The sequence below is a fragment of the Sturnira hondurensis genome, unplaced genomic scaffold (assembly GCF_014824575.4).
Source record: "Sturnira hondurensis isolate 20B ecotype Veracruz unplaced genomic scaffold, ASM1482457v3 Scaffold0002840, whole genome shotgun sequence".
In the NCBI taxonomy this organism is placed as follows: domain Eukaryota; kingdom Metazoa; phylum Chordata; class Mammalia; order Chiroptera; family Phyllostomidae; genus Sturnira; species Sturnira hondurensis.
Genome location: NW_028075471.1, coordinates 3,391,388 through 3,415,446, shown reverse-complemented (window position 1 = coordinate 3,415,446; position 24,059 = coordinate 3,391,388). Strand labels below are relative to the sequence as shown.

Sequence of the window (24,059 nt, the reverse complement as noted above, 5' to 3'; positions counted from 1 at the left end):
AAAAATCCTCACCCAAGAAGAAGCTTATTAATTGTAGAGAGAAGGGAAGGGAGGGAGAGACAGGGAGAGAAACATCAGTTGTTTGCCTCTCATACGTGCCCTGACTGGGGACGGAACCCGCAACACAGGCATGTGCCCTGACAGGGAATCAAACCCATGGCCATTTGGTTTACAGGGTGACACTCCAATCAACTGAGCCACATGGCTAGGGAACCAGGTTATTTGAGATGGGCTGTGGTTGGAGGTTGCTTGAGACACTGAGAAAGATTTGTATGTTACTATGTGTTTTTTTTAAACACATAAAACTTGCAATTTAACTCTATTTCAGACCCCTTTAGGTAGTATATAGGGATGTGGAATTTTGTTTGAATCATTTCCGAAGCTTAAATATTTGGGAAAACTTCTCTTATGTGCAATTCTGCAAGAATCTAATTCTAATATTGTTTTTATAGAAATAGCATTTTCATACTTACTTAGACTATAAAATACTTGGAAAAATTTGACAGTATTAAATTTCTTACATTGCTTATTATATTTACAGGAAGTAGAAACTCAACTAAGGTTAATAAGACTATGAATGCACAATGATTAGGAGAGTGAAGAGTTCATTTACATTTAAAGAAAGCAACAGCACATCCCTCTGTTAGGGATATGGATAAACATCTTCTAAAGGAATTAAAAGTTATATTGGAGTTATATTTTAATGCTATTTTTATTAAAGAAATATATATGAATAGTATCTTATATTTAATATATATTTTGAGTTTTTGTGAAGTAAAGCAAAACTGAATTTTTAACATTATTAGCATATCCTGTCCCCAGGGAATATGACTCTCAAGAGAATGGCAAAAACACATGTAGAATTCCTCTAAATATGGAACTGAACACCATATTTTCTTTAATTAGATAAATATCTGGTGTTATGTTTCTATAATTTGTGTGAACTACAATAGACCCACCAATTACCCTATTTAAACTTGGCTGGTTCCCCCAAAGACTTCTTAGAAGAAAATTTATAATAATAATTAGTTGCTTGTCTTTTCAGAGCCACTGGGGGGAGGCGGGGGTTACTAATACTCTAGGTTGTAATTTTTGTAAGGGTCTATTTTGCATAGCTATCCTAGCCAGGTGTATTTTTAAATGAAGTGGAAAAATAATTTGGGAATATGTGTTTCTGTGTGTGTTTGGAAATAATATGGGAAAAAAACATTTGAAATAGGTATTTAAAGCCAAACAATAATCTAACTTTTAAAAAAACTGATTTGAGAGAGAAATATCAATTTGTTGTTCTACTTACTTATACATTCTTCGGTTGCTTCTTCTGTGAGCCCTGAATGGGGACTGAACCTGGAACCTTGGTTATAAGGGGTCAATGCTCTAACCAACTGAATTACCCAGCCAGGGCTTTATGCACTGGGGGAAAACATCCGAAGTTAAAGTCTGAGTACCTTTCTGCTATTATGAAGCAACAAATAATAAAGGGTCATGTATAAAAGAAGCAGATTCCAAATTCAGTTATTAGTCAGTCAAGGAAACTAAGTGACTGATTTGCCACTCATTTCCGCCAGTCCAGAAATCATCTACAGATCATTAGGTGCCATAAGGAAAAAATAAGAATGAAGACACTTGTGTTTATAAGGGAGCTGGTTGGAAGTTCCCTACTCACTAAGAATAGAGGGACAAAACAAGGGAAGAGAAATGATGCACAGAGGAGTGTTTGAAATGCATAGTGCTGTAACTTCATATTTTTTTTATTTCCCTTGAGAGCCTTGATTAACAAACTAGAGGTCCCAGAGGTCTACAAGCAAATAGAATTCCATGTAGTTGCAAGGGCCCGAAATTGAAGTAATTGAGATGCATGTCTGCATCCGGTTCCATCACTTATTGGTGGTATTTCTTTCAGCAAAACAGTTAAGCCACCATTTCCTCCTCTGCCAAAGTGGTAATGTTTCTCTGGTGACTGCTGTGAAGATTAAATCAGGTAATGGGAATCCCTAGACTATAAACCCAGGGTCAGGATGGCCTGGTTGTTTTCAGTTGTATCCCCAGATGCCTAGCCTGGGATCTGGTAGCAGATCGAGTCCCAGGAAATATTTGCTGAGAGATTAAATAAAGCATTTGTTAAATTGTAAGGAATTATTCAAACGTTCTTTTTGTATTATTACTCCTTTTCCACCAATTTATTCAGTCCTCCCAATTGAGTGGTGAGATGTGTTATTCTTCTGAAAACATGAGTTCCTACACAACTTTCTTTTACTCTCCTTTACTATAAAAAACACAAAACCTAAGATACTTTTAATTTGAAATTTTTTCACACATTTTGCCAGTTTGCCCTTTTGTAGTGTACCACTTCCTCTTGAGCATTTTCTTCCTCTTTGTGCACCATCCTCCTTCTTAGAAAACTCCACAAACCACAATGTAAAGTTAGTGCAGTATAAACCTGAGACTTTTTTCAGGTGGAAATGGCAGTGGTGCAAATGATTTTGTAACTCAGTCTATACTGGTCAGCCAGCCGATATAACACAATAATCACTTCCAATTGTTAAAACCTTTTGATTTCAACAAGTCTTGGATTTAACAAATGAAATTCACCTGTCTTCTCAAATGCAGTAAAAGGCACTTTGAATTTGTATAAATCATTTAAAGCAACAGTCCTCAACCTTTCTGGCACCAGGGACCAGTTTCATGGAAAACAGTTTTCCAAAGACTGAGGTTGGGGGTTGCAATGATTCAAGCGCATTACATTCAAGCTCACCACCTGCTGTGTGGCCCAGTTGCTTAGAGGCTGGGACTGGTACCGGTCTGCAGCCTGGAGGTTGGGGACCCATGATTTAAAGGGAGTTGACAGATATACCCTAATTTATACTTTGGGTAAAGCCAGATTTCCATATAATGGATTTGGTTTGCTTAAAGCAAGATACACCAGTACATACTTAATCGGGTAAACCCAAATCAGGTTATATAAACAATTTTCTTGCCAGAAAATACCAGATAGCTACTGTTGTCTTCAGTACCCAAAACATTTAGAAATATCTATTGTTTCAGATACTGTGCCAAGTGCTGGGAATACTATGGTAAGTAAACACAGATATTACTCCTCAGCCCATGAAGTGGAGCATAGGGTCTAGTGCGAGAGATTTAATTAAACAATTCCATAAACAAGGGAGTAATTACAGATTGAGGGAAGTGTGAGGTAGTCTGAGTGAAAGGAACAAAGGTTCTATAACACTAAAGAGGGAAATTCAACCTAGGGTAATCAAGGAAGCTTATACAAGGAAGTAAAATTAAGCCACAGGAAGTACAGGAGATAATGGGAAGACAGTGGTGAGAAGAGCATAGCACACTGGGAAAATTGCATGGGCTTGGCAAGTGTGCCAGACTAAGGAAACACTGAAGAGGAGTTTAGAGAAAAGGAGTGGACATAAAATGGTAGACAAGGGTCAGAATCAGCAGGGAACTAAATGCCTTATAAGATACAATGCTGATTCATTAAACATTTTTTAAAATAAATGATTTGGGATGGAAAAATATTTTTATCCTCACAAAATGTAAGACTCACTCTCTGGGAAACTAATCATTCTCTGGCCTTAGTTTTAGGCACTCTTTACCACCAACTGGTATGGTTGCCTTATTGTGCAGTCTTGGACTTCTGCTTTCCAAGTAAAGGTAGCTGTTACTGAACAAATGAGGATAGCCTTAGCTGACTAGTGGCATCAGTATGCAATTAGTTCCTATTTACTTCTTAATTTAATAAAAATTAGCTTTCAGGAATGCTTTTAATCAACCAACAAAAAACAAAGTTGTCGTTTGGAGACTTCAACATTTATTTCTTATCTTCTGTAGCCTCTTTTAAATCAAATAAAGCACCTTTTCCCCTCAAAATAAAAGGTTCCTTTTAACTTAAAACAATGAGCACATTGTCTGAACATAGCCCATAATGTTTCCATCGGTATTTAAAAATGTTTTTACACAAATTATTTACTAAAAGGAATAATTATTTTACACTCACTGTCCTTTCATTTACTCAACTGATTCAAATAGGCTGGGCAAATCATGATTTAGCTTTTCCATATAGGCTGTTAAACAGAGATGATATTTATCACAGGACATAGTAATCCAACTGTCATGTTGGTTTTGGTGATGTTCTTTAAGTAGTAGTCACATGGCAAAGTGTAGAGTTTTGTTGTAATTATAGGTTTGGTTAGTCAACTCCTTTGGAGACAGCTGGAGTTTGAGAACAGAGATTTGGGTTCCAATCCTGATCCTACTGCTAGGAGACTGAATTAGATGTCAATCTTCATTTCTTCATCCATGATGCATAAAGGAGCAGGGCTGCTGTGATGATTAGGTCTTGGAGTAGTCAAGTGTAATTACTTTATGATGGAGTTAAATATACCCGACTTCAAATTCTGATTTTGTTAACTTCATTTGTTCAATGTCTTGAAATACTTATTTTAAATTGTGCATAATGCAGGCAAGCATAGCTCAAAGATATTTGTAGGTTCAATTCCAGACTACCACAATAAAGCCAGTTGTAATCTCTTTGTGGGTGGAGGGTCTGGCCTTCAATTTATAAAAAATACATCTGTGAAGCTCATTCAAGCAAAGCACAATAAAACAAGATACAGTACTTTGGTATCACCCTATATTTGTTGTGAGGATTCAACAGACATAAGTTATGTAACTGGCTTTGTCCAGTACCTGGCATATAGAAAGTACCCAGTAAATACTGTCTGTACTCATAACCCATGATAGTAGTTGCATCCCAGTCAGCATACACTATTCAAAAGGCTTTCTACTTAACTATTTATAGTACCACTTAGTGTATATTTTTTAATGTGGCTGCAAAGCCACATTATATTTTCTTTAATGTACACTCGCTATAGGAAACTGAAGACACCAAAATTTAAGACACCCTCCCCTCAGATTCACCAGAAACAAGTCCTTGTAAACACGAGGCCAGTAAATCATATCAAAGAATCCCAGGTATGACTGCTTGCTGGAGGCAACCACTCGTTCTAACTCTTTAAAAAGATAAAAGGGGAGCAGATTAAAATAATCAATTGTAAGGATGCAAGATCCAGATGCAGTGGAAAAGACACCTAGCTGAAATTGGGGTGCCTTTCTCCGAGGTTTTGAGGCTCTTGTACTGCAGTCCATTTTTTAATTTCTACAGGCTTTTTTATAAACATGCCAGAATCATTCCCACAACCACTGCTTGAGTCCAGTGAAACTTGAGCAGTCAACGAAGGGAATCTTGTTCCGAAATAGACGAAGCCTGCTCTGCCGGTCACGGCGGCGCGTCTTCCTGACCTGCTGGCGCTGACCAGGGGTGGTCCTAGAAGTAGCTGCTCCTCTAAAGGTCCATCCAACCCGCAGCCAGCTTCGGCGTCGAGATACTCGCGGGGCGTTGCCGTCGCCCCTTTTGGCGGGCTCCAGCGTGCCGAGGCTCCGCCCCCCGGCGCCGCCCGACCTACACCCGCGGAGTTGGGCGCCGTACCCCCATTGGCGGAGCGGTCCGTATGACCCCGCCTCCTCCCGGTTCAGACGCTAGCACGTTTAGTGGAGGGGGCTGGCCGAAGAACTGTACAAGCGAGGAGCAGGTCCTAGATTCCCACAGCACGGTTGGGGCGCTGGTTTTGGGGCCCGCGAGAGGCTCCTGGGTCGGTAGCGCGGCCCACGGCCACGGGGGGAAGGGGGTGGGTGGGCTGAGAGCAACCAGGCGGCTACGTCGGCCCGCCGCCCCTTCCCCCCCCCCAACCCTAGTCGACCTTGTTGGCAGAAGCTTCCCGGGCCTCCACACGCCGGCGCGATGGCGACTGCTGCGGAGACAGAAGCTTACCCGCCGACGGACTCGAGCTGCGAAAGTGGCGGCGGCGGCGGCGGCGACGAGGAGATGAAGCAGGAGCTTCCGGAGCTTGAATCCTCCTCACAAAATGGCGGCGGCGGCCTCAGCATCACGGAGCCCGGCGGCGGCGCCCGGCCTGAGGAGACCGCTGCGGCCGAGGCCACCGCGAGCGTCAGCCAAGAGCAGCCTCAAGACTCTTCGGAGGCGGGCGCGGCCGCTCCCCTCAAAGGCCCCGAAGAGCCCGAAAGACCCGTTAGGAGGATTTTTCAGATCCCCAGGAAGAGCAGAGAAAAGAAAGGTGGTGCTTCCCCTCTTCCCCAACCCCTCTTTCTCTCTCCCCTCCATCTTTTCATTAGAATCTGTCTCCTCTTCCCACACCCGTGCGAGACACGTAAACACGCATGCAGCGCCAACCGCCTCTTCCCTCATTGCCACGGCCGCCCAGCTGCTGCGCTTGGTGCGAGAGGAAAGCGGTGGAACCACGCTCCCCTGCTCCCCCTCTCCCCTTGGAAGTTGGAAGTAGCTCAGGTTTGAAGCTTGTCCGTAAGGCTGCAGCTCCCAGAGAGGAAAGATGGTGCTCGGCGCCCCTCCCTCCCACCCCTGAAGGCAGAAAAGCTGATGTGTCCTCCTAATGATGCTTCTGAGAAGTCTCACTGTGGAAATAGCCCGTGGCCATGGATTCTGGAGCTTTCTCCAAGGCCATTGTCAGAGGATCACAAGTGCTTCTCCCTGTGGAAATTCTTCAGCTATATGTGTCTACTTGAAATTTGCTGGATGTCAGCGTCTTCCCTTGTTTAGAAATATCCATTAGATATGATCCATGCACACTGCTATTTTCCATCACACTTCATTTCCATGTAGATTTTTCTTGTTTTTGAAGCGTTTGATTAAATAGGTCTCTCTTTTTAAATACCAACTTCAGTGTATTTTTAAACTGTATTTGAGAAGAATGGGAAGGTAGGTTCTTGGTGCAGTAACTTCCCTTTGGAAAAAAATAGGGAGAGGTTAGCTTATGCCCAAGAGTCACTAATTTGATGTTGTAGATGAGAATTTAAGATAAAAAAAAGTCTAGGCTATTTTTGGAGCCAGTGTGGAACCTTACATGAACTACATTTTCCTTTTTTTTTAATTTTTATAAAGCTTAATGCCACACTGTGACCCAGTTTAATGGAAATCAAACTTACTGTTTTCTGTTATAGTGCTATTTTTGACTATCCTGTGATTTGGGATATTCTGGAGTTAGTCAATTTAAAGTTTCTTTTTGATTTACTGCGTGGTTCAGTTTGTCATGATTTATTTTGGAAAATAATGGGAATTTTTTTTATTTAGAGAAAACTTCTTTGTAATTTTAATCAGTAAAGACTTAGGATCTGAAAGGAACCATGTGCTTCTTCCCATGTGCAGAACCAGCTCCATTAGCACAATTGAAATCGTTAGAGCCTTTTATCAGTTAGGTGCACATAAAGTCAAACTGTTAGTTTCTATTCGGATGACAAAGCCAAGGAAAGCCTTGTTAGAAACCATGGTAACAAAGGTGAAGTTACCTTTTGTCCACCACCATGAGGAATGTTTCCATAAAAAACTTTTGAGTGAGTTAATGTAGTATATTTTAGGGTTCAAGAGGACGCTTGTAAGGGTGGTCAATTCTTTTGATTTAGGTATATAGTGAGGAAAGTTAGATGCCTAGAGTAAATTACCAGTTGGTAGTAGGTTGGAAGTACACTCAGATGGGCTCTGGTTATGAGGTAGGAAATTAAAATTTTTTTTTCAGTTTGATGAAATTTTGAAGTCCATTTATTTTAGGTTTTAAGTGTCCAAAATACGGTTTATGGTATATCATAAACCATGATATACCACCTTTTACCTTTTGATAGGATCAGAAAATACCTGGAAACCTTTACAGTTTGGTTTGAAATGAGGGAAGGCTCTAGGAAATGTTGAAAGGCAGGCACTGTGTGTGTCTTTTTTTAATAAGATAAATTGTGAAACTGCTGTATTTGAACACACTAAATGTGGATATGATTGGAAATTATGAAATAGGAAATTTGTTTTCTGTCCTGAGACTGATGCCCCTTGGGGAAAATTTATATTTTCCATTTCCACTTAAGTGGTAAAAGGTTGTTACCTTTCTCTTGTCAGGGAGGTTGTGTATAAGGAAAATATACAATGGATTTTTTTTTGTTTAGTGAAAATGAGTAATTTTTAACTTGTCTAAATATTTATATACTGAGCAGCAACTATTCAAACAGTGCAGTAACGATTTAAATAGAGTCTTTAAAAATTAAATAAACAACTATTTTGCCACCATGGACTTTATCCTGTCAAATCAGAGAGCAGTTGGTGCTTGGTGGTAGAATTTAGTAGAAAAATTCAACTTTTCATTATTTCTAGAAAGTGCTTTATCAGAAACACAGCAGCAGATAATCTGGTTTTACACTTCATTTCAAAATTATTTCTTAGAAATTGTGAAAAGTATGAGATTTGGCTAAATATTAGTTGTGGACATCTAGGTCTACTAATTGTGAATAGTAGATCATTTTTAGTAGACACCTGCTTGAACTTTTCAGTATGAGAGGTTCTGTTGCATTAATTTTTTTTAATATGGCAAACCTTTTCTTGTGGTTATGCTTTTCCAGTGAAATTTAAGATTAGGACTTGAATATTTTTGGCATCTTAAAGGTAAATACTATGTGAGTATAATGTGTTGACTTAGAAAGTTCTTTTCTTGGTCTTGAAAGTAGTGTAACATCCAAAATACTGCCCTTGTAATTACATAATATCAGCAAATACTTTATAGTGCTTATTCTGAGTAGTTTATATGTATTAACTAAATCTCAGTACTGTGTGGTAGGTACTATTCCCATTTTATAGGTGAGGAAAGCGAAGTACTAGTAGAAGGTTATATAACTTGTCCAAGGTCACACAGCTAGTAGGAAATGATGGAGTTGGAATTTGAACCTAGGTGTAGAGCAGGGACCTGTTTCTTGGAAGACAATCTTTCCATGGACTGGAGTAGTGGGGGGATGGTTTCAGGATGATCTGAGTACATTACGTTCAAGTTCACCTGTTATGTGGCCTGGTTCCTAACAGGCCCAGACTGGTACTGGTCTGTAGCCCGGAGGTTGGGAACCTCTGGTAGTAGAGTACCTGTCATTACTCAAACTGTAGCAAGAATTTTTTTTTTATAGTAGGAGTTTTTATTTAGCTTTAGAACTGACCTATTTAAAAAAAATTTTAAACCTAAATTTAGAAATGTTTAGCATGTCTTTATTTCTGGGAATTGAGGTTATGTTCACTTAAAATTAATGCATTCAGTCAATATTGACATATTAAGTGACCTAACTATTGACTAGAAGAGTAAAATTTTACTCTATGTTGTGTTATTTATTGGCTGGGCTATTTAATATAGTAGTTTAAAGCGGCACTGTTCTACATTTAACTAAATTGTAGAATTGTACTTTGTTAGTAGATATTTCACTATCGCCTTCTTTTACTTTAAAATCTAATACTGTAAGTCATCAAAAGTAAGTTAAAATGGTAATTGTATTTGATATAGTTCGTTTTCTCCAAAGTTCTTGGGGATCACTTTCTATAAAATGTTTTTTTGGTTAATGTTTTCTGTAGAGCATGAGATTAACTGCTCATGTACCTGTGTCTCATGCATGTGTGTTGCATATTACCTGTTTGCTCTCATGTATCTGCATCCATACTGGTATAGTCTATGGCTAGTTCTTCTCCCCAACCTCCACCTTCCACAAAGTTTGCAGTTGTCTTTTTGAAGGCTTTGGAGCAAAGTCTTCCTAAGGAAATTGGAATGATGTTTTAGTAGTTATATAGGAATGACTGGGTGGGTTCTAAGTACTATAGATTTTCCTACATAGAAGTAAACCTGAAAAGGATATTATAGGCAGAATCCAGTTATTCACATAAATTGTCTGATAGGTACATGTAAATACTAGATAATAGAAATAAAATTTTCTGTGATCTAGTCTCTAGTCCAAAAAGTCAACAGTGTTCTATTTGTACTTGTCTCCATAGACGTCTGCCAATTTACTCATTCCTAATTCTGCAGTATGTTCAACATTGGTTTAGAGTTGAAACACCATTCCTAAAGTATTATATCTGCAGCAATTTTATTAGACTGAAGAAAAGTTTATTTTTAAGTAACCTAATTATAAGGAACAAATGGGTATTTATTGTATTTTAATCATTAATACTAGTAGACTTTAGAGAGGTGGATTCAGAGAGAATTGTAGACCATATGTGATCCACGGTCTCTTCCTTTTCTTCTGTGAATTAGTTACTTCCATGGAGTGTATAGTTCATATCATCTATTTGTATGTTTTGACAAGTGGTCCATCTTTGAAAAGTATAGCTTCTTTTTGTGTACGTGTATTTAAGCATTTTTAACAGATTTTATTTATGTTTAGAGAGGGGAAGGAGAGAGAGAAACATCGATATGTAGTTGCCTCTTGTGCACCCCTTACTGGGGACCTGGGCTGCAAACCAGGCATGTGCCCAGGCAGTGACCCTTTGGTTTGCAAGCCAGCACTCAATCCACTGAGCCACACCAGCCAGGGCATAAAAATTTTTTTTTTTTTTTACATATACACAAACACAAAGATCAGCATTGACAATGCTGACTTACCTCAATTGGTAAAGGTAATTGAGGAAAAATGTTGCTTTGACTAAGGACTATTTGATAACCTCAGTTTTATGTCTTTTTTTAACTGCTTAAATATAACATTAAATTTTTGGGTATGTTTTGTATCTTACCAGTAATGAAAAATAATGATAGTATGGACTGGGAGTCGGGAGACCTGGATTCTAGTTCTGACTCTGTGGTACAGTGTTTCCTCATCTGAATTATAAATCTCCAAGTGCCTTTGTAAATCTGTTCTTAAGTCCTATAAAACACATTTGTAGTCAGTTTTGTGAATTATGATCAGAAATCAACTCTTTAATTGACCTGCATTTGACAAAAGTCCTGTACATAAGTAAAATTGTATGTTTTTTTTAATATCTATTTTTAGAGAAAGGGGGAAGAGGTGAGAAAGAGGAAGAGAAACATCAGTTGGTTGCCTCTTGCACACTCCCAACAGGGGACCTGCCCTGTAACCCAGGCACATGCTGTGACTGGGAATTGAAGTGCAGCCTTGAGGTCCTCAGATGGGTACTCAAATCCACTGAGCAACACCAGCCAGGGCTAAAATTATATGTTTTTTTTTAAATTAAGATTTTATTTATTTATTTATCTTTAGAGGGGAAGGAGAGAGGGAGAGAAACATCAATGTATGGTTGCCTTTTGTGCATCCCCTGCTGGTAGTTAGCCTTCAAGGAACTGGCCTGCAACCCAGGCATGTGCCCTGACCAGGAATCGAACCGCGATTGTCTGGTTCGCAGGCCCGTGCTCAATCCACTGAGCTACGCCAGCCAGGGCTTAAAATTATATGTTTTTTAATGTGTGGAAGAACTGTTTAACTTTATAAACCAAAAAAAGGGTGTATGGCTTTTTACCCTGTTAAATGCACTGAAATGAAAAACAGAAGAAATTTGAGAGAAGACACATAAAAGAGTAGAAATGGCATAATTTTAGGCACCATTTTCTTTTTGTTTTATAGCTAATTGTATATAAGCGTTCTATGTTATTTCCTGCTATAAAATGAGGGAAAATATTTTTTTTACTTACTGGAAATAATTAGTTTGCATTCTTTTTTTTTTTTTTTAAATATTTTATTTATTTATTCTCAGAGACAGGAGAAGGGAAGGTGAAAGTGCAGGAGAAGGGAAGGAGAAAGTGGGAGAGAAACATCAATGTGTGGCTGCCCCTCACACATACCCTACTGGGGACTTGGCCTGCAACCCAGGCACGTGCCCCGACCGGGAATCGAACCAGTGACCCCTTGCTTCATAGGCCCGCGCTCAATCCACTGAGCTACACCAGCCAGGGCTAGTTTGCATTCTTAAACACACTTTTTTTAAAACTTCTGGTTTGGGACACAAGATTTGGAGCTCTGGGCAGCCTGAATTTGAATGTCAGCTACCCTATTCATTAACTGTAACCTTGGGCATGTTAACTTTAGCTGTCTGTTTCATTTGTGAAATGGGCATAATGAACTAAATAGGGTGGTTTTGATGATTGGTAAGGTAATGCATGTAAACCTCTTTGTACAGTATCTGAAAAGTAGTAATGACCCACTAATTATTAGGCTAAATAATTGTCAGAATCTGCAGAACAATATATTGTATACTGATGAGTGAAATGAATGATTGATACATAAACTGTTTTCCATTTGAAGTCACAGGATTGTTTATTACTGCCTTAAAAATGGGCCATAATTAAGATTATGATGTGTATATATTTTCTGTAAAAGAAGTGACAGGATATGTTGATCAGGGTATATTTAGAGTTGAGAGTATTATTGAGGACAAAAAAGACCAGCAGAGAATGTACATTCAAAATAAAATGCTTAACTTTCTAAACTACTATTACTGGCACATTGACCTGAATCCTTAAAAATAGTGAACTGCATAATTTTATTTTTGTAGAAGTGATAATTGGGAAGGAAAAGTAGAAATTGCAACTCTAGCTGAACTAGTAAAGCTAGCTGAGGCATTTGAAATGTGAAGTACCCAAGACATGGTTTATTGGACCGAAAGTCTTGTACCTTTTTAAATATTTTCATTCACAAGATTTTTTCCCATTGGCACTGTACTTGTATGTATTTGACTCTTTAGAGCATTACTTTGGGATGAAATAGAAATGTTAAATACTTTTTTGAGACTAACTTGATTTTTTTTAAGGTTTTATTTATTTATTTTTAGAGAGATGGGAAGGGAGGGAGTATGAGGAGAGGAAAATTGATGTGTAGGAGAAACATTGATAGGTTGCATTGATGGGTTGCTTCTCACATGCCCACAACCCAGGCATATGCCCTGACCTGGAATCAAACCAGTGACCTTTCTGTTGGCATTCCAGTCCTCAGTTGTCCAACATTAGCCAGGGCTTGAACATTAATTACTATGTAAGTTTACATGATTTAATGCTTAATTGTTCATGTAATGAATGGTGGAAATAGTGTTGGGGCAGCTTAACTTAGTTAGAAATAATTTATTTTATGTAGACTTGTAAAATTTCCAAGAAATTTGAATCCATGTGATACTTTTTGGCACATTTTAGTTATCTGAATTCACTTTGTTAGTTTAGAAACATACAAATCAATCATGCATAGTTTTTTAAAATTTTTTACTAAATTTACTAAAAAAATAAAATTAAATTTTGATTAAAATTATATAGGTTTCAGAATACACTTCTATAGTATATCATCTGTATTTTGCATCATGTGTTCACCACTCCAAGTCGAATCTTTCATTACCATCTGTCCCTCCTTTACCCTCTTCTGCCTCCCGCACTCCCTTTTCCTTCTGGTAATCACCATATTGTCTGTGTCTGAATTTTTTTTTCCCTTAGTCTCTTCACTTTTCTCACTCTGCCCCCCAACCTACCTTCCCTCTGACAGCTGTCAATCAGTTCTCTGAATGCATGAATCTGTTTCTATTTCATTTGTTCCTTTAAAAAAATTTTTTTTGTTCATTGGATTTCACATATAAGTGAAATCATATGGTAGTTTTAAATAATGCTTGGCCCATTTTGGATGTGAAAGCCTGTAAAGACTAGTCTACTTGCTGTTTTTCTTGCCAAGATTTTTTTCTAGTTGGGGACAGTCACAGAGAAAAAATGTTTTGTTCTTATCACATTCTATAGAACATATTTTAGTTTAAAGAATGTGTTTCTCTTTTGAGCTTTCATTTTGTTTTCTATATTACTCAGTTGTTGAATATGTGACACATAATTTCAAATGACAACAGTTTTTTTTTTTTAAGACCCTTGACAAAGTATGTTCTTTCCTTAACTCACTTAATTTAGTCATTGAACTTGGGGCCACACTTCTGACTACTGGCATGGTAAAGATAGAGTAATGAACAAGGTAGATAGAGTTACTGCTTCATGAAGCTTATTATAATCAATAGATTATTGAGTATATTCATGTAGTACAAATTAGGGTGGTTTTGAAGGCTTTATTTTTCCCTCCTTATTTCTAGTCAGTGTCTTTATTGCATTGTAACTAGGTTGATGCTATTCCTTTTCAAAAACATTTTTAGCGTGTGATCCCACAGTAGTAACCATTGTGCAGCACACATTGTCATTGAAAGCTACATTTTTATACTTTTATTTATTTTTAGAGAGAGGGGAAGGAAGGGAAAAAGGGAGAGAAACATGGATCTGTTGTGTCTCTCACGTCCCCAGCTGGGGACCTGGTCCACAACCCAAGCATGTGCCCTGATTCCAGGAATTGACCCAGTGATCTTTTGCTTTGTGGGACGAGACACAACCTACTCAGCAACACCAGTCAAGGCTACAAACACTTTTGTAATATGTATATGGCTTGGTAAATTAATAGATGGATAGATGAATTGATCATTTAACATCATGTCCTTAATAAGTATGTATAGAAAATACAGTAAAAACAGTTTTTAGTTATGTAGTACCTTTAAGAGGATATGTAAGAAAACACTTCTCATATTTTGTGACATTTATTGACTATACCTAGTGTTTTGAAAGAATAGGAATAAAGTATAAGTTATCTACAGTGAAAAATAAGTGGTTCCTTTTTGGGGAATATTTTTGCATACATGTATTTGATATTTGAAATTCATTAGTAAGTAAAACTACTTGATGTATAAAGTGGAAATCTAAGGTTATTAGACCAGTAATCCAGTGATCCAAGAATGATATTTGAGTGTTTTAAAAATTAAATGGGTAATGGAATAGTTGGAGGAATGGGGAATAAAAACCTTTATTGTCTTTGTGCCAAATATTGTTCTTAATGCTTTTTGCATGTGTCATCTGGTGTGGCATGTGGCATAATAGTGGTTACTAGGATAGCTGGATTTCTCTGTTCTACAGATGAGAGAACTGAGCTTATGTTTGGTTATGTAATTGTTTTACCCAGGGTCTCCATAAAGCCAGAAAATGCTAGATAGGATATTTGCATTCATGTTTGACTCTAAAGCTCCACATCTTTCCACTCAGTTTTCATGATAAATGTCCTACCACTTTATATTGGTAATAAAAGGTGCCAGTGTTTCTAACTTTAGTACTGAACACCAATAGAATCACTTTATTGTCTTTGTCTTATGAAATATTTTTATGCTTTGTCATTAAGGGTATAAGCCTTTAGTTTGGTGAAATGTCCACTATTTCAGTGTAACAAATAGGATTTGAGATATGTTAAATATATGGGCAAGTTCTTATGAGACTCTTGAAGCAGTTTATGTTGCCTAAAGTAGCATGCCTAAGGTTTGCAAAATTATAACGCTCTCTGCACATGTAATGCCAGGTACTCATTGCTAAAGGGGCTGGTTTGTTTGGGCAACTGGTTTTACTTTTTTCTTCAATGACTTAAGTAACTCTTGTGCATATCACTAAGGAAGATAATCTTGAAACCTTTTTTAGCTTTATTAAAAAGTCCACAAAAATATAAAAAAACTACATTTAAGATGGAATAATCTAAAAATGAATAATCTTTTTTGTTTTAGCACTTTTTCAGCCATTAACTCCAGGATCTCGTGAATTTGAAGATGTTTTAAATATTCTTCATTCATCTTACCTTGAACCAACCTCAGTAACAAATTTTAACTACAAACGTGCTTGCTTGGTGCATAATGAGCTTTTGGAAAAGGAGGTATGTTTTGAATTGTGATTATTGTCAGACTGCAGAGTCAATTAATAGTCTGGAATTTGTTTTACTTTCCCTTTCTTTAAAAATGCTAGAGTTTTTATTTATTTATTAAAATTAAAAAAAATTATTTACTTATCTTTAGAAGAGAAGGGAAGGAGAGAAGTATCAATGTATGGTTGCTTCTGGTGCATCCCCTGCTGGGAACTGGCCCCTGCTGGGAACTGGCCTACAACCCAGGCATGTGCCCTGATGGGGAAGCGAACCTCGATCTTTTGGTTCGCAGGCCCATGCTCAGTCCACTGAGCTACACCAGCCAGGGCATGCTAGAGTTTTTAGAATAGCCATATAATGGAAAGGAAAACAAGTTTTGAATGACATCTTTTTTTCCCCCTAAACATTGTTGGTGTCATAACATTGATTTGCTGTTAATGTGTGATTATTATATAAAATGTTTTACTAAAAGTTCATCTTAAGCATAAGGATAGCTTACTAGCTTTTTAAGATTTTATTTATTTATTTTTAGACAGAGGGGAAGGGTGGGAGAAAGAGAGGGAGAGAAATATCCCTGTGTCACTGCTTCTTGCACCCCCCTGCTGGGGACCTGGCCAGTAACCCAGGCATGTGCCCTGACTGGGAATTGAACCAGCGACCTTTCAGTTCACAGGCTGGTACTCAGTTCACTGAGCCATACCATCTGGGGCTTTGCTCTTTCAAGTACATGCTAATTAAATGGCATCACTAATCATATAGTATGTCTATCACTATTCATACAATATGTCTAAATTGCAAGATAATGAAGTTGAATATGTATTTTTCTTTTTAAGGATATGCTTATTAATCTTTTCTCAGTTGCTACCTGATGATTGGATTATCTTATTATTAGCTGAAATTTTAGTGAAAAAGTGCAAGCAAAGGGAAATAGTTGTTAAGTGTGTTAAATAGTAAATTTACGTTTCATGTATGTAATTAGAATATTCCTTGAGTTTTGATTTAGGAAAATCCAGTGTGCACTTCTGAATTAATACAAGTAATGTGTTTAGGCATATTTGATGTATGTATTTCTTTCTAACATACATGAAATACTGTTATTTTTGTACTTTTGTAAATTAGTTAACCCAGTGCTACCAGAATTTACCTTTAGAAGAATCCCTATGTTACTGGCTGCCAGAGAAAATGAAAACCTTGGTAGTTTGATGTGGTTTCATGGTATAATAGAGATTATTTATTAATTTTATATGAAAACTTAGTCTATAGATTCTCTGATTATATTGTTGAATATCAGTGATGGTCTACGTACTACATACATTAAATCTGTTAGACATGGGCTATCTTCTTTGAATGTATGTTTATCTACTTGTATCTAAAAGCAAAAGCCAGCAGTTTATGGTGACTTACCCTAACCTGTTCAGTTCAAATGTACTTAGATTAAGTCACTCTTTTATCCTGGAACTATGTATGGAGCATGTTTTATGTACTTGGCATTGAGAATATACTTACTAAGAAATGAAACATTTTTTTTGTCTTGAGTTTATAGTTAAGTTGGTCATTGTACAGAGATTTATTAAACCACTTTATGCAGTGTACCACATTAAATAAAATGTAAGATCCAAAGATAATTAAAACATGAACTTAAAAATGTATGGGAGAGTTGGAGTGGTAAAATTTTAATAGAAGTAAAGTTAAAATTGATAGATACCAGATGCTTATTTGACTATATTGTAAAGGTAAAGAATCAATTAAAACAGGAGAAAAATGAAAACACAGAAATTACAGGTAAAGAAAAGATAATTTCTGCTTTAGTCAGTTTGGAATTTTTTAGAAATAACATTTCTGAAACTCTTAGCTCAGAAAATGTAATCACTCACTACAGAATTGTTATAGGTTTAATTTCATTTAGTTTACAGAAAAGCGAAGAGAATTGAAGTTTGATGGCCGTTTAGATAAAGAACTTTCAGAATCTTATGCATTTCTGATGGTTGATCGATATCAGGTGAGTGATCCCATTTTATAAAAAGCATTGTAAGATACCAAATTTTTAGTTATTCAGCAGTACACTTGATAATTACAAGTAACATTTTCTTGATGTATAAATAGAAAACATGATTTAGTAAGGTGAAGGTATTTCATTGTTTTTCAAATGTGTTCATTTTTTTTCTGACCAAACCTATTTTCTTCCCCTAGAATGTGCTTGATAATGGATAATTTTCCCTTTATTAAAACAGATTGTCTCTCATATTGTTGATTACATGTGCTGGGAACTGTTTTTTCTCCTTTAATTGAACATTTTTTAGGTGGAATTATTTTTTCTTTAAATATGGTGTTATAACTCAGTCTAAAAGGATATGTTTATATGAGTGACATGAATTCTAAGTATCTCACACCTAGCATAAATAAAAATGGATTTCAGCTATGATTACATTGGAATTGTAAGCCAGTTTCATACTGTTATTTAGCCATAAATTGCCATATGTATATAAAATGTCTGTAATGTACAAAAATACATAGGTTGGAAGCTTAGATTTTATTTTAAACAAGTTTACAAATTATCTTTTCACACTTTCCATGTATTAAGATTGCAAGATGAAGTGTTTTGTTTATTTAGGTTCAAAGCATATGTGAAAAAGGATTACAGGTGGGCCAGTCCAAAATAACAGTTCTTGGCAGTCCTTCCATGGGTAATCTTTTTTCTTTTTTCATTTATCTACTGTTAAGTTGCCATTTAAAAATATATTATCTAGTTTTGTCGCAGTCCTTATAAATTTATATGTATTGTCATGTTCCCTGGAAAGGAGACTAACTTTAGGTTCTGTGATGTAGAACCAGTTTTATTCTTTGTTTCTGATTTTTTATGTGCTACAAATTGATAGAAAAAAATTACCTTTATTTAAATGTCTTAATGTAGTCCTAGTAAATTTGAAAAATTTGATTAGTTGCATGTTTTCTTTTGGTTTTATTTTTGCTTTGATTAAATATTAGCTATCTTTACTGCTAATTACGTTTTTTCAAGATGTCAGTTATATTGTTTTATTATCATTAAATATTTAGTTTTTCATAGTCTTGCCCTTATTCAAATTCAAATTTAAAAAATTTTCCCTCTTTATTAGGTATCTATCTTTCTAGGTATGCTGATTTATTACAAACTAATCCTTTGGAACCTGGGGCAGTGGGTGATATTATTATTTTTAAAATAATGAAGGTAATTTCAACTTTTACATTTCATATATCAAAGACAGCATTTCATTTGGGTTTTAATTGACCCTGCTTTTGGAAGTTTGATTAAATTAAAAACTGCTTGCTTGTGTTTAGTATAAAGATACTTTTAAGAGTGTTGTGCCATCTTTGATGTAAATTACTGTAATTTAGACTCAGCAGGGGTGTCCAACCTTTTGGTGTTTCTGGGCCACACATTAAATACACAAATACTAATGAAAACTGCTGAGCAAAAAATAGGTTTTAAGTAAACTTACCATTTTGTTGTGGGTTGCATGTGGTTTTGGGCTGCATTTGGGCCCAGGTTGACACCCCTGCTAGAGTTTGGTTTTCTTTCCAAAGAACAGAATGAAGAAAGGAGGATAATGTGTTGGTAATGCCATTTAGGCTAGTGAAGAGCGCTGTGAATAAAATTTTTATTTCCTTGTTATAGAACAAATTCAAACAATACTTAATTTGCATGGTAAACTTTTTTTTCTGCTTCAACATTGACAAAAACTGTTGAATGTTACTTTATTACCAGATCTTAAAGGGGGAAAAAACTGTTGTTATAGGTCACCTATATTCAAAGAAGTACTGCATAATGGCAATTTCATTAGTCATTAATTGGGTTTGGGTGGACTTAAAAGATTTTCTGTATTTTAGGGTAAAATAAAGAGTATATACGACCCTATGGGTGTAAAAAGTTTGGACTCTACATTAAATAAAAGTACCTTGGACCCAACCCCAAAGCATGAATGTCATGTGTCAAAGAATGCCAATAGAATTACATCACTTTTGGCTTACCGAGCCTATGAGCATACTCAGGTAGGTACCTGAATCCATTTTAGTGTTATGGCCTATTGATATCTTTTTTCACCAAATCCTTTAAAATGTCTCACTTTCAGTTTCCTCTGCTACGGTCTAGACACTGGTTTCCAGATTTTACTGCCAGACTCCAGTGTCTCTCACTGCTGTTTGTTCAGTGTTTTCAAGAAAGCTCAGAAACATCCACTTGGCTAGGCTATGCAGATTCCTTAGCCTAGCTCACCTTGCCTGTAGACTGTTACTTCCGTCTTTTTTTTTTATATCACTTCTGCCCTCAACACACCTCGTTTCATTTTGAAGCTTTAGCTTTTACTGGCCTAGAAAGATCTCCTGCCTAATAAGCTACTACTCATCCTTTAGGGTAGAGTTGAAGCCCCTTGAAAAACCTTAATTCATATTATTTTGTACTGTTGATTTCCTAGATATTTTCTACTTTTATTAACATTTTTCTAAGATGCAAACTTACAGTTAATTTTTAAACTTTATTCAGATGTAATAGTAAACTACACATTTAAAATTAAAAGTGTTCTATTTGATGAATTTTTGTCATGTTTTGACAAAAATGATATAAATGTTTTGAAATGATATAAAGTAATGATATAAAGTAATGTTTTGAAATGATATAAAGTAATGTTACTGTTTTTAACAAATCTACAAGAAATGTAAGCATCCAAATGGATTGTATGTGAAAAATAGTGGTGCTAATCTCCCTGGAAATTTCTTTAATTTTTACTTTAATTACATAACATAAAATTTCTTATTATTTTTTAAAAATATATTTTATTGATCATGCCATTACAGTTGTTCTAATTCCCCCCCTTATTCTCCTCCTCCCTCCACCACCATTTCCCCCCTTTAGTTTATGTCCACGTGTCTCAAGTTCTTTAGATTCTTTATTTCCCCTACTATTCTTGCCCTCCCCCCTATTTTCTACCTACTGTCTATGCTACTTATTTTCTGTACTTTCTCCCCAGTTCTCCTCCTATTCCCCTGTTGCTAACCCTCCATGTGATCTTCATTTCTATGGTTCCGCTCCTGATCTAGCTGTCCTCTTGGTTTGCTTTTCTTTTAGGTGTGGTTGTTAATAACTCTGAGTTTGCTGTCCTTTCACTGTTCATATTTTTTATCTTCTTTTTCTTCGATAAGTCCCTTTAACATTTCATAAAATAAAGGCTTGGTGATGATGCACTCCTTGAATTTGGTCTTATCTGAGAAGCACTTTATTTGCCCTTCCATTCTAAATGAAAGTTTTGCCGGATAGAGCAATCTTGGATGTAGGCCTTTGGATTTCATGACTTGGCATACTTCTTTCCAGCCCCTTCTTGCCTGTAAGGTCTCTTTTGAGAAATCAGCTGGCAGTCTGATGGGTACTCCTTTGTAGGTGACTGTCCCCTTATCTCTTGCTGCTTCTAGGATTCTGTCCTTCATTTTAATCTTGGCTAATGTAATTATGATGTGCCTTGGTGTGTTCCTTCTTGGGTCCAACTTCTTTGGGACTCTCTGAGCTTCCTGGACTTCCAGGAAGTCTATTTCCTTTGCCAGATTGGGGAAGTTCTCCTTTATTATTTGTTCAAATAAGTTTTCCACTCGTGGCTCTTCCTCTTCCCCTTCTGGTACCCCTATAATTTGGATGTTGGAGCATTTAAAGATGTCCTAGAGGTTCCTAAGCCTCTCCTCATTTTTTTGAATTCTTGTTTCTTCATACTTTCATGTTTGGTCATTTTTTTCTTCCTTCTGGTCCACTCCCTTGATTTGACTCCCAGTTTCCATCACTGTTGGTTTCCTGTGCATTTCCCTTCATTTCAATTAGTTAGCCTTCATTTGTTCCGTTAGTTTGTGACTAAAATCGACCAGTTCTGTGAGCATCCTGATGACCAGTGTTTTGAACCTGTGCATCTGATAGGTTGGCCATTTTTTGGTCACTTAGAGTTATTGGCTCTGGGGCTTAGAGTTCTTCTTGAGCCATAATGTTTTGGTCTGTTCGCACCTGTTACGTACGAGGAGTGGAGCCCTAGGTGTTCATCAGGGCAGGGCAACTCAGTTGCTGGGTTGTGATGTTGTGTGTGGGGGCAGGGTCAGAGAGGGGCAATGGCGGTCCCCTCTGCTGCTTCCCACTGCTGGGGCCTGTGCAGTCTGTCTCACTGCTTGCCCCTCTGCTGGTTCGTCTGCGTGTGCGAATGTGTGACCTGGTCAGCCTGCACCCTTGCACCCTCATTGGGTCCTCCCGTAGCTACCCCACACCTGGGATTTGCCCATGGCTGCCTGCATGCCCGGGTGGGGAGATCTTTCCTGCCGGATCCACTCTGCTGCTGGCTCCGCCCCTCTTACCGGTCCAGTTGAACGGTTCGTTGTTGTCGAACTTCCGTATAGTTCAATTTTCTGTGTTTTGGCTGTGTTTTGTTACTGAAACTGTTGACTTTAAACTTGGTTGTAAGGGAAGGCACAGTGTTTCCACCTATGCCTCCATCTTGGTGGAAGTCTCTTCTTTTTTTTATCCTCATCCGAGCACATGTTTATTGATTTTATTTATTTATTTATTTATTTTTAGAGAGGGGGGAAGGAAGGGAGACAGAGAGGGAGGGAAAGAAACATTGATTGATTGCCTTTCATACATGCTCTGACCAGAAATCAAATCCATGACCTTTTGGTTTGCGGTTTGACACCCAACAAACTGAGCTATGCCAGCCAGGGTACTCCTTTCTTTTTGAAAAATCTCATTGGGCAAGACTTGTAGTTGGGGTCTTTTAGCAAAAATTATATTCACCAAAGTCATCTAGATTGACTTCATTTGATTACCTTCTGAACTGTAGTATTGGTAGGTGTGAGGTACAACTGTAGAAATGTATTGGGTTTTCTAGCAGACCTTAAAATGTATTGATATTTCTAAAAAATTTCCAGGCATTTTCAGAGCAACATTGTTGAATTCAATAGTACCTCAAGGGAGTGGACTTTGAAGCACAATGCCTTATTTGTAACCTGGGACACTCTTTTTAATGAAAACCACTAATCTGCAAGTCACAAAACCCTGTTTTAATGAATGTTTGAATAAGTGAAGGGTAAAAGCAGACAGGCAGTAATTAGAAAGTCAGCTACCTTTGTCACTTATGCTTGTAATCTTGTCCACCTCTCTTTTGCTGCTTTGTCTCTAGTTAGAGCCAAGAAAATGGGTTTTTTTTTTCTTTATAAGATGAACAACTACTGGTAGGTTTGGTTGTAATTATAGTAGTTTACTTTTTGTATGAAATTGGCTTTTCTGGGCTAATGTGGGAGCCTCATTTATAAGATTTTTGAGGAAATTTGTTGACTACCTTTCCAGTGGTTAGCTCTTCAGAAATAAACTTTGGCAATACCTATTAGTATCCTGGAATCTGGAGTGTGTGTATACACACACATACACACATGTACACACATATAAGTGGAATATTTTATATCATAAAATGTATAAAGTACAAATTATAGTTAAATTGACAAGCAGTGCTTAAAGATATTTTCTGTTGGAGGCACATTTCAGAGTTATATTTCTCAAAAATCAGGCAGATAAATAGAGGATTTCTACTCTGTACTTTTTGCCTTCTTAAGTGAATATTGCATTGTCTTATTTTTAGTATTATTTTTATGAGTATGGCTTTGATGAGCTAAGGCGAAGACCAAGACATGTGTGTCCATATGCTGTTGTGTCTTTTACTTACGAAGATGATCTTCAACCTCCGAAGTTTGTACCTTCATCAAGGTAAGGTTTAGGAATTTTAGACTACATCCAGAATGGTATTATATTACATATCCTGGACTGCCTGGTTGGAAGGAACATTTTATTTTGTTCCCATTTTCTTTTTCTTCCCTTGAAATTAATTAAATAAATAAATGTTCACAGTGATTTAAAAGGTCAGTGTTAAGGACAGATACTCAAACTATGTGGAAATACAAACTAACATTTACTTGAATCTCACTGGTTAACCTCTTTTTCCTTGATAATGAAGATTTGCATAGCTGAATAAAGGCAGTTTTTAAAAGTGGAATTTTGTGTGTTAGCCCTCCTAAAAACAGAGAGTTTCTACTAAAGATTCCCAGCGTTACCTCAAACCAATTAAATCAAATATTTATTAAATATCCCAGGTATTGATAGTTAAAACCTTCCAGGTGATTCTGATTTTTAGAGTTGAGTAGCATTGATTACTTCTTACAAGCTCTAATATAAGGTCACCGAATACAAAGCCATTTCCCCTATTTTTATTCTTATGTAGTTATTCCACAAAATGTTTTGGCAAAATTAAGTAAGTACAGTGTAACCTTGGTTCTCAAACTTAATTTGTTCCGGAAAACTGTTTGAGAAGCGATTTGTTCAAAAATCAAATCTACTTAGTCACCTGAGAGACTTGTGATTGATTGTATAGGTATCAGCACAAAAGGGTTTTCGGGTAGAGAACCAAGACCAGAAGTTTTGTTAGACAACT

General features: G+C 36.9%; 1 protein-coding gene and 1 long non-coding RNA gene across 6 annotated transcripts in view; both read left to right on the top strand.

The window, feature by feature from the left end:
- The first annotated feature begins 5,533 nt into the window (after positions 1–5,533).
- Positions 5,534–24,059, top strand: part of TASOR (transcription activation suppressor) — a 54,128-nt gene continuing 35,602 nt past the window's right edge. For all 5 annotated transcript variants that reach the window (XM_037040704.1, XM_037040702.1, XM_037040700.1 and 2 more), the window contains exons 1-7: positions 5,534–6,146; positions 15,449–15,594; positions 17,489–17,581; positions 18,194–18,266; positions 18,696–18,787; positions 19,447–19,608; positions 23,214–23,338. In XM_037040704.1, coding sequence (XP_036896599.1) covers positions 5,813–6,146; positions 15,449–15,594; positions 17,489–17,581; positions 18,194–18,266; positions 18,696–18,787; positions 19,447–19,608; positions 23,214–23,338 — 1,025 coding nt within the window. In that variant the 5' untranslated portion in view covers positions 5,534–5,812. The remainder of the gene's footprint in view (positions 6,147–15,448; positions 15,595–17,488; positions 17,582–18,193; positions 18,267–18,695; positions 18,788–19,446; positions 19,609–23,213; positions 23,339–24,059) is intronic.
- Positions 20,114–20,265, top strand: LOC118983360 (uncharacterized). The gene is made up of 2 exons (XR_005065709.1): positions 20,114–20,158; positions 20,214–20,265. It is a non-coding gene; the product is annotated as an uncharacterized LOC118983360 (long non-coding RNA).